Source organism: Augochlora pura, chromosome 9 (genome assembly GCF_028453695.1).
Source record: "Augochlora pura isolate Apur16 chromosome 9, APUR_v2.2.1, whole genome shotgun sequence".
Lineage (NCBI taxonomy): Eukaryota > Metazoa > Arthropoda > Insecta > Hymenoptera > Halictidae > Augochlora > Augochlora pura.
In genome coordinates, this window is record NC_135780.1 from 6,252,452 (window position 1) to 6,262,835 (window position 10,384).

The 10,384-nt window shown below is 32.7% G+C and overlaps 1 protein-coding gene across 1 annotated transcript; it reads right to left on the bottom strand.

The window, feature by feature from the left end:
• Positions 1–221: 221 nt before the first annotated feature.
• Mapmodulin (acidic leucine-rich nuclear phosphoprotein 32 mapmodulin) lies at positions 222–9,631 on the bottom strand. The gene is made up of 8 exons (XM_078189861.1): positions 9,360–9,631; positions 4,892–5,035; positions 4,646–4,765; positions 4,458–4,570; positions 4,262–4,368; positions 3,918–3,994; positions 3,517–3,607; positions 222–3,148 (listed from the first exon to the last, which is right to left on the bottom strand). The coding sequence occupies exons 1-8, from the start codon at positions 9,405–9,407 to the stop codon at positions 3,066–3,068; spliced, it is 783 nt and encodes a 260-aa protein (XP_078045987.1). The 5' UTR covers positions 9,408–9,631; the 3' UTR covers positions 222–3,065.
• Between the last annotated feature and the right edge of the window lie 753 nt (positions 9,632–10,384).

The following is a 10,384-nucleotide window of genomic DNA, read 5'->3' on the forward strand; positions in this document are numbered from 1 at the left end:
TGTTCTTGAATTCTAGATCTGAAAATCAATTCGAAAGAGGAGAATATATCGGCTTCAACTTTATTCTTCGTCATGAATGAATTATTTTACTGAATACCCTAAAAAAACTGACTTTATAGTCCTGTCCCTGTAATGAACTGATCTGTGAAAAATGGGACATGGACCGGACCTAAATAAGGAAAAACGTGTGTATGACAACAATAAAATACACAACCTTTGATTTATAGATGGTTTTATTAATAAATTATTTTTTCTTATTTTGTGATGAGGATTGCTCGAAATAAACAAATGTTATGATAAAAATCCATTTTAACAACGGAAAAGAAAGACAGTACACAAATATAATAATCTGATAATAGAAGGTGATAGATTACGTAAATGGTCTATCCAAAAATGCAATTGACAAAAGTGCGTCGCGGGTCGCGCAGAACGTTCAATGATTTATAATTTAAATTTTAATTATTTATAATTATTTAATTATAATTTAATTATTTAATTATTTATAATTTAACTTTTAATATGAAATCTGCACGATCCGCAATTACGAATTGCAGATTGGAAATTTACACATTTTTGACCTGTACATGTCATATACTCATTGTACCTAATATAAATTTGCTTTAGTTTTGGAAAAATTGGATAAGGCCATAACCAAACTGGCGACAAAGAGGCGCCAGATCCTCGATTCTACCATAATTTTTTTCTTATAAAACCGATCCTCTCTTACATTCTCACTCGCTACTTCACTTCCATCCACTCTTCACGATCACGTAGTTAAGTGGGTAGTCCGTCCAGCAATCCACTTGTCACAGTCTCACCATTAACTACATTATCTAATCCACCTTTTTTGTTTTTTTTTCTCTGCGCCTATTTCTCGAGATTTTGTCTTTTTGCTATAATCTAAATTTTGCATTTCTGACTTTTCATTTTTAAATATGATTCAAAAGTGCGAAAGTACAAGTGTAAATATTCTTTTTCTTTTTAAAAATTATAATTGTAATTTAATATTAATTAATGATATTAATAATCATTACCAATTAATTTCCGCACTTCAATCATCATGAGATGTGTTAGCGCTATGGTAACTTCGGAGACAGAAATTAAAGGCAATTCTCGATTTACAGTGTTTTTGAAATTTTGATTTCTCTTTTTTTTAACGTTGTATTCGAAAAAAACATAAACTTGTACAGTTAACGCGTCGATCGCCACATCACTTAAATCTCGGGTGATGACTACGTTCCTTCTTTCAGTTAAGTAGGATTTTACATATAATTTACAACAAATGTATTTGTACTTCTTCTCACGAAACTAAACATTTCTTTATACTATTCTCACTTTTATTTATATTTCTACACACATGAATCGTATTTTACATTAAGAAAAAAAGCTAAAAAGATATATTTAAGGTACACTCATGGAGGCAGCGCACAAAAAAAACGGTTTAGCTTTATTAATATGGCCCGAAAAGGGCACCAATGTACTCATCTATAGCAGATAAGACATAGTCTATGTAGTGGGTTATTGCTTATTTTCCAAACGTAGAGGCTACACTATACGTAGTCAAAAGAAAAGGTCCCCGGTGAAACAACACCATTGATTACACTGTTTAGTGATATAGACTTAATTAAAGCAACCCGACAAGTTTCCAGATTGTTTTCAACTCCTGCTACTTTTTCCCATACACAATAAAACGCAATAACTAAAAAAATATATAAGAAATTCTCGTGTGGGAAATACTTCGTACAGGATAGAATCTTTAAAGAGAAACTATAATTGTTATTTCAAATAAGCTAACGGAGAGACCAGAAAACAACTGGGAAAATATTTAGAAATGTCAAACACGGAATGATGGAAAAACTCAGGAAGCGCCATGGGAAGAATGAAATTCTTCACGCAGAAACAACCGGATGGAGAAAATGGAAGACATTTTCCAATTTTCTTATAGTATGTAACACTAACGCGAACAACCATGTATTGCTGGGCTGTTGATGAATTCAAATCGACGTTGGAGCATAATGTTTAATAGATGCAAAATTAAAATTTCACGCGATAAGAAGAATTGAAATAATGATTTGTTTAAAACACTTTTTCTAGCTGCCTGTTTCGTTCGATTCAATTTGGCAATTTCATTCTGTACTTTAAAGCTCTTCCATACTTCAAGTATATATCTCTAATTTCTCTTACCATCAGGTAAAGCATACTTGAAATGTGTAAAAATATAATTAAAAGTGAGGGGAGTACTATTGAAGAAGTGATCCAGTTTCCAAAGAAAGAATATAAATAAAATCATTATAAATTGCATGTAGAATCCTACAAATTAGATGAAAGCATCACCTAATTGTGAGTAACACAGGGCTTCCATGTAAATACAGCTGTTGTAGAAATCTAAGTGACGTGATTATTAACATGTTAATAGCATCCATAGGTATAAGCGTCCAACGCGTGAGCAACATATTTTTTTATCTCTTTACTTTCTGTCCCAAAAATCACAGATGCGTAATGCATCTCAATGTATGGTGTAAACCTGTACAAAAGTTGTTCCTCGTGTACTCTAGTCTTACTCATAGTACAATAATAATGTATTTAAAATGTAACTTATGTAACCTTATTACTGATTAACGATGACTGCATTCCAGCGTGACCAGCCTTTGGCCGACTGGAGCTAACAGACAAATATGCTCCTTCAAGTGTAAAACTCCACTGCTGCCACTGTGTCCATCAATATCTGATCTTTATCGTCCACTATGCAACACCGCTAATATTTTAACTATATACTCTATATAAAATATTGTTAGTATAACTAAAACGTACTGTGTCCAGCTGGAATGCAGCCCTATTTTTTTATGCCATCATTACCATTTTTTTTTTCTTCATTTCCGTCTACATTCTTTCCCTCTGCAATGGTTTGTTGTTCTACAGACAATTTATCAGTCAATGATTTACTGATTAACTCTCACAACTAACTGTAGTCTGTCATTGGTCGGTCAATTAGTTTGATTCCCAGGTGGTTCACTCGGCATCTCAGTTATTGTTACTTATATGAATTTTACACTCATTCAACAATATCAGAAATCTGCTTTTTTATGGTTCTCGTTCCCTGAATCTCCATCCTCGTGTTTTCTTTTCTTGCCTCGTGCTGGAGATGATTCTATACAATCAGAAACGTCAAATTTGCAATTTCAGTTTGCGATTCGTACTGTCACGGTTTAGAATTCGAATCTCGTTTTTTATTTTGGCATTTCTATTAATTTGTTTCCTTTGGCTTGCTCCCATTTACTTATCGCAATGCTGCGAATAGATTGCATCGTAAAAACATGTGAACGTTTCATAAAAGCTAATGCATTACATGCACATTTCACTTTAAATTCAATCGCAATATTTCAGTGCAGTGTTTTCTATAAATCTTTTTTCTTTCAATATAACATCGAATAGCGTAAATTATGATAACAGGTTAGTGTTACAGTTAAAAAGAAAACAATTAAACATGATATACAGTTTAATATAAAAAATATTTACCTTCCTCTTCTTCTGGTTCGTCATCTTCACCGTCATCGTCATCTTCTTCTTCCTCTCCATCGCATAAGAAATCATCTTCATCACTGTCATCCTGTATTAAACAATATTCAGAATATATTAATTGTACATTAAACATTGCTATCATTTCGACACAGATCGACTATAAATAACGTCGGGATTGAGTGAAACAGAATCAGATCGGAGGATCGTCATATAATGATAATGCGTGCGAGAGAGAAAGGAAGGTTAGCGTATAAGAATGATAATACATATATTTTCAGCACTTATAACACAGAAATATCAAACAATATGCATTTCATGTGTAAAGTACGACTATTTGGCGGGCCAAGTATAATCCATATTATTCTAAAAAAAAAAGAAGGAGAAAGTACTTGACTTACCTCACTACCCTCTTTGTATATAGCTGCTAACTCTACACCAGCTTCGTCATAATCTTCGTCATCTTCTTCATCTGAAACTGTTCATTTACAATTACAAATTGTAAGTCACATTAAGTTTATGTAAGTTTATATAAGTGCAAAGAATACTATATAATCTGAACTTATATATTTAAATATTTTCTTTACTCTTAATGACATAGGAAAATCTTTATGGTATAACCGAATAAATTGATAATATTAAGGATACAATGTAAAAACAATTTTCAAAGTGATATTTTCCAACACCATTCAAATCATATGAGAAACATTTGCTACAAAAGAGATATTTATTTGTATCAATCAACCTTCCTCGCTGTCTTCTTCATTGGCATCACCATCACCATCTTCATTGCCATTTACTTCATCATCCTCTTCTTCAGTGTCATCTGCTTCATGGTCATGCATGTCAAATCTGTTGCAAGTTAAACAATATATTATATCAACAATATATCGTTTAAATATTTTATTACTTTTATTTTAACTATAACAATATATACATACCCATCAAGGTATTGAAGACTAGGAATAAGACTAAAAACTTTCTCTCTATAATTATCCAAGTTTGTCATTTCATTATTAAAGAGATCAAGATTCTTCAAGTTCTTAAATTCTTTCTATAAACAAAATATACAATTATTAATAAACTTCGAAAAAATGTTTGAAAATAAATTATAAACATTAGAACTTACTAAAGGTTGTAGTGTGTCAAGATCTTTGATCTTGTTACCACTAAGATTAAGATGGGTTAATTTTGGACTTGATTGAAGAAGATTCAAACCACCAGAAATTCTGTTGTCACTGAGTTCCAGCTGCATGAAACAAAGACATATTTTGCTTACATACGTTTATTTTAATTATTTCTGAATATTATCATGAACGAATCTACAAATGAATCTCTAGTAAATTAATTAGACCATATTGACACCTTCACATACCCTTTTGAGGCTTGACAATTTCGGAAAGCCCTTTAAACTGGTAAGACCCACATTGATAAGACTTAATGATTCTAATGCAGCAAACTCATCTGTTAATCCTACAATATATGTACTTCGACAATTGTCAAGGACGAGTTCTTTGATCTGAAAAAAGAGGAATTTAAACATTAAATTACAATTAAATATAAACATGAAATAAGTGAGGTGCTTAATATTTTTCATAATACTTTTATCTCAGTAAGAATAAAAATAGACAAATGCGAAGTTGAGCATTTGTTGCGTATTTTTTTAAATATAAGTGAAAAAAAATATTGGTTTTTTAAGACTTTTAGACGCAATTGATATATTTAATATCTGTTTGAATTTCACATATAAATTTAAAAATAACATTTTCAAATAGATATGCTCAAGTAAATCAAACGAAAATTTTATTATTTTCCAAAATCACAGTATACATATACATATAGGTTATGTATAATTCTCATACCGACATTACTTCATGAAGGAATGTTTTACATAGTTTTCAAGCTTTAGTATGTACAAAATGTTTCATAACAGTCATTAGTGGTCGAATAAACAGTAAGCTTCAGAAAGATACTGTTTTGTATTTACATAAATGATTGAAGCAAAAGAAAAGTGAATGGGAAATAAAATAGGTAAAGGAAGAATAGATCGAGGAAGCATGTGGATTGAGTGAGACAAAGAAGATGCGCATGTGTTGAGCAACCTTAAGAAAGCTAACACGAATAAATAATGACTATAAATGAAGGAAATATGACACAAATGTATTCGAAATCTCCATTCTCAATACTAATAAATTTCGATATATACACATATGTGCAAACAGTGTAAAATTAGTCTATTCCAATTCAGTAATTTATAAAAAATAAAATTTCATTAATCATTTCATTTTTGACAAATTTGTGGAAGAATAATGCGATGTTAATTTTGAGAAGCAAACACTAGTAATGGACAAACTTTTGCCACACTAAGCTTTGCGTGTGTTATCGTAGACCTTACGGCTAAGCAACATAGTTTTATTGACACACACTCCATGAAACATGGTTTATTGTGTTTATGTGTACAACAGAACAGTTCCATGTGTTACGCCCGTGAGGAGACTGCATTTAGGTTTTTATCACGACGCAACGCCTACGGTGTTGCTAATCACGAAATTTATGCTACAACATTTTTCAAACTATTGGAAACTAAGAAAAAGGTTCGAGAACTTGTTGAGATATTGTTACGCGCGTTTAGATATATGTCTTCGATTTTCTTCGAATTATAAACTTTTGTAAGTAAAACATTGCTATACCAAAGAAACCTCATTTTTTATTTCTATAAACATAATAACATAAAGTTGTAACAATCTCTTTGACACTTGATACTTCCATAATTAATTAAACCTTTTATTATCTGCAATTCATGAGTAGTAATAGAGGCGCAGGTTCAATCATGTATGTAGATCACTATAGGCATCCATAAAGTGACGTTCCCTAGTCGGGTTTATTCATTATTGAACATTTCAACAAAGTAAACGATTAGGTTGCCTATCAAACGCTAATCGCGGTAAAAATGACAACGAAGATATTGAAGTGAAACACGATAACGTATTTGATCACTTCTCTCTCGAGTATTGAACTACTTTTAGTATTGTCTACATCCGCATTTTCATATAATATCCGTTTTTAAACATACAGATTTATTTTATTAATGGCATAATCATTAATCTGTCTGTTCGATCGTCTCGGATTTTAATTATTTTTTAGATGTTTATTCATTATTTTATTATAACAATTTATAAGTCTAACATTGTAAGTCCAAGCGAAATAAAATTTATAGCAAATGCAATAAATACACTGCTATATAAATTTATTGTTTCATAGTACTTAAAGATGTTAAAAAAATTAAATTATTATGCTTCGTCTACAGGATCTTGATATAGTAGTTACGGCACTGTTAGATAGACTGCATCGCAACGCTACCGCTGGTAGTTAACGCGTTGTAACCGCCCACGCAATCACGTTTCATCTTAACAAACTAAAGAATATCAAGGGTAATGGTGTTTAGTGCTGGCTAATTAACGTGAAGAACATCGCTAAATAATGCAAACACGTGGGAAATAGTTTTCTAGGTTCCCGTTATCCCAAATCATACGCGTGTCAATTGGTGAAAGAGTGGACTCGTCCAAGATGGCTGCACAGTGATCAGTAACACGCCATACAACGTGATTATAGATGAAAGTCATGTAGCAACTTCGTATACGATTCGTTAATATCATTTTTAGACTTTCAGAACATTAAATCTATATTCCAATATGTAGAATTTCAAAAAGCCATAAGGAAATTCAATTATGGTCCGTTGGACTGTTCTCGCGCGTACTAGAAAACAATGGCGACATCCACTTGCACACGCATTTCACATCACATCACATCACGCATCACTCTTTTCGCTGATTGATAATTCACATCATATACTCTTATTATGTACAACAAAAACATGCAAAATGCACAAAATATCGTATATTTTTCAATAAAAATAGCTATTACCACAGTTTTACAAGTGAACACTTAAATACCGTGGTTATTTATTAATGTAATACTTACAAAAAAGAAAGAAACATTGTAAAAATGTCTTATCATCAATTAATTTAAACTAGTGCTTTTACCAATTATTATAAGACACGTTACATATTTTATAAAATGTTTTAACGACGAAATATTGTTTTCAATCGAGCTATAATAGCATATGTATATTAAGTTATTACAACTTTCATTGAAGAAAGAATGAGATAAAAGAGTGTATACGTATAATATGGAAATGGAGTATGCGAAAAGTAATATTTCGTTTCGATTAATTTAGTACATTCATTACGTTCTAGGCATCATTTGACCTTGATAGATTGAGATTCACGGAGCATCGAAAATCGCGGTCAAAGGACTATTAAACTCTGACATAATAATATTTTGTATGTAAGCAATCATGACTTGTCAATAGGCATGTTTGTGTATCAAAATTTGTTCGAGACGCTGTCCCCTTAAAAACTTTTTACTTTGTATTAGAGTATTCCAATAAAAACATTATTTCGATATAATAAAAACAATAAATAATTATGAATGAATTCTAATTTAAAAAAATATTCTTGTTCCCAAGGATATAATTCATAGAAACAGTTACACTATGCGATAATTTAATCACGCTTCCGTGTAGAATGTTATACATGTATTTGAAATCGCAAAACGATCGCTTTTACAGGTGTTCTCATTTCTTTCAAAGCAAATACGTTGTTAATATAAAGAACAATAATTCTTACGGAAAATTTCTATACAAATATTATTCTGACTCCGTTTATTTCATACAAAAATAAAGTTTGGTATAATAAAAATTTAATCTTTGTTTAATATGAGAATAAAGATTGTCATAAAAATTATAATAAAATTTATTTCAAGGATGTGCATATACGAATAAAACGGAGCATATCTCCAAAAAAAAAACAACCTGTTACCGAATGATATCGATCACGCTATCAATTAATTGAAAGTTTAAATAAATATTTTTCAAAAACGGTTTGATGTATATAGTAATATTTTATCTTCTTAGATTCCGGTAAAAAATCAGCCATTGCATGATAGCAATGTCTCCATTGATTAAACATGTTTTACTTTCTATGCCAACCACGATAATTATGCTTTTATTATTTGCATGCAAATGCAAAAAGAATAATAATTATCTACCCGCGTGATATATATTTTCCTAAATGAAAAAAAATCAAAGAATTGATTCAGCTTCGCATAATTAAGATAATCGTTTGAATTATAGTGCGGCGTTCTAGTAATGCTACAACATATCACAATCCAACAGCGCGATAAGAAAGGCTCGTTAAAATTAGTAGGAATCTCGTGCTGGTATTGAAAAACTTCGGAAAACTTGATGAAGTATCGGTTAAACGACTGTTTGTCGAATTCGATTAGCCCGATCCGACTACCCATGCCTTTCCATTTTACAACCAAATAGTTTCTTTAAATTTTCCGCCAAAACGTATAAAGAAGGAACATCGACGACGGAAATTTTAAGGGAAATGAAAGTAAGACGAGCAGTACTAGCGTAAGTTAGGGAAGCGATGGAAATTGAAGGAAACCACGCCATGCCTGTTACTTTCATAGCGGTTGTAAGATTTTGTGTCGGTATCAAGAGCACGTCTTGCACGATAAATCGTCGCGAGCCACGCGGTCACCGCGACGAAGAAAGAAATCAGAGTTTTCGTGTGCGTTCTCCCGAGAAGCCAGTGGCGTGCTGCAAAGCGGGTGCGTGGTGTCGGTGTCGCGCGAAGAGGAAACAAGATTCAGCAACCGCTCTAGGAGCTACACGCGATAAAGGAGCAAGCACGCAACACACGATCCGCGGATATCTGTTCCCGTATCGTGTGGAAAAGCGATCGAGTAAAATAAGTGGGGCTTGTTCGGCTTACTTCACCGGCGGGTCTACCCCGTTTTTCCAGCTCTATCCGCTTCTCCATGGCCGGTGGATCCGTTTTTAACTCCGTACACAGACCACTGCACCTTCTTGCGTCGCAACAACTAGTCGCAACCTTGCTTTCAAACCGGGAATATGACGGACGGACCACGGTCGGTCACCAGTCGGACAGAGCCACCACCGTACCGAGGAGCCAACCCAACGGCGGTTCGATTCTGGCCTAGGTCCTATGTTCTCTACACTCAACACTCGACTCACCGGACTGGTGAGGCCCCCCACACAACAACAACCCACAAGGCGGGAAACGAAACACATGCTGCAACTACTTTCGAAGCGACCAATCCCGTTCTTTCTCTTACTCGCGGCATCGATCGCCGCGACATCTTTAGCCAATTAAATGAACGTTATTTCTGCGCGCCTAAATTCAGAGCATCTCCAGCACAATTTACTTTTTCGTTTGATTAATAATTACTCGCATTTATATTTCACTAATGTTAATCAGTCTAATGACGACTTTGATAAGTATTCATCTGTGTCGAATGAATATCGTAGATTGTGCTTCTTTGGATGTTCGTTAATAACGAAAAGATTTTTTAGTTTGCATTGGTTGCCGCAATCACTTTCAGGGTTCCGGCGCTCGTGTAAGATAAAGAATTGCATTTGCGAATACTTATTTAATTTTACGTAACGTTGCAAAGAAAATCCGTTGAAATTTCAGAAACAGCTAACAGTTTAGTACAAACAAACGCAATTATAAACTTTACTTCAATACTTGCTAACATTAAAATGTACGTATGTGTTTTGTATGCAATATTTGATACACGATAATTATTGTTTTATAGGAAGTTTTAAAGTAGTTTTTGTTAGATCTGCACTAAGACAAATTATGGGTCCAGACAAAATAGAGATTGTAATATATTGTTAATAATATTACTTATAATTTTAATTCTTAATATGAATATACTGCTTTTACAGTTTATATATCGTTCTTCTCAAATTTGTATTTTCTATATAAAAGAA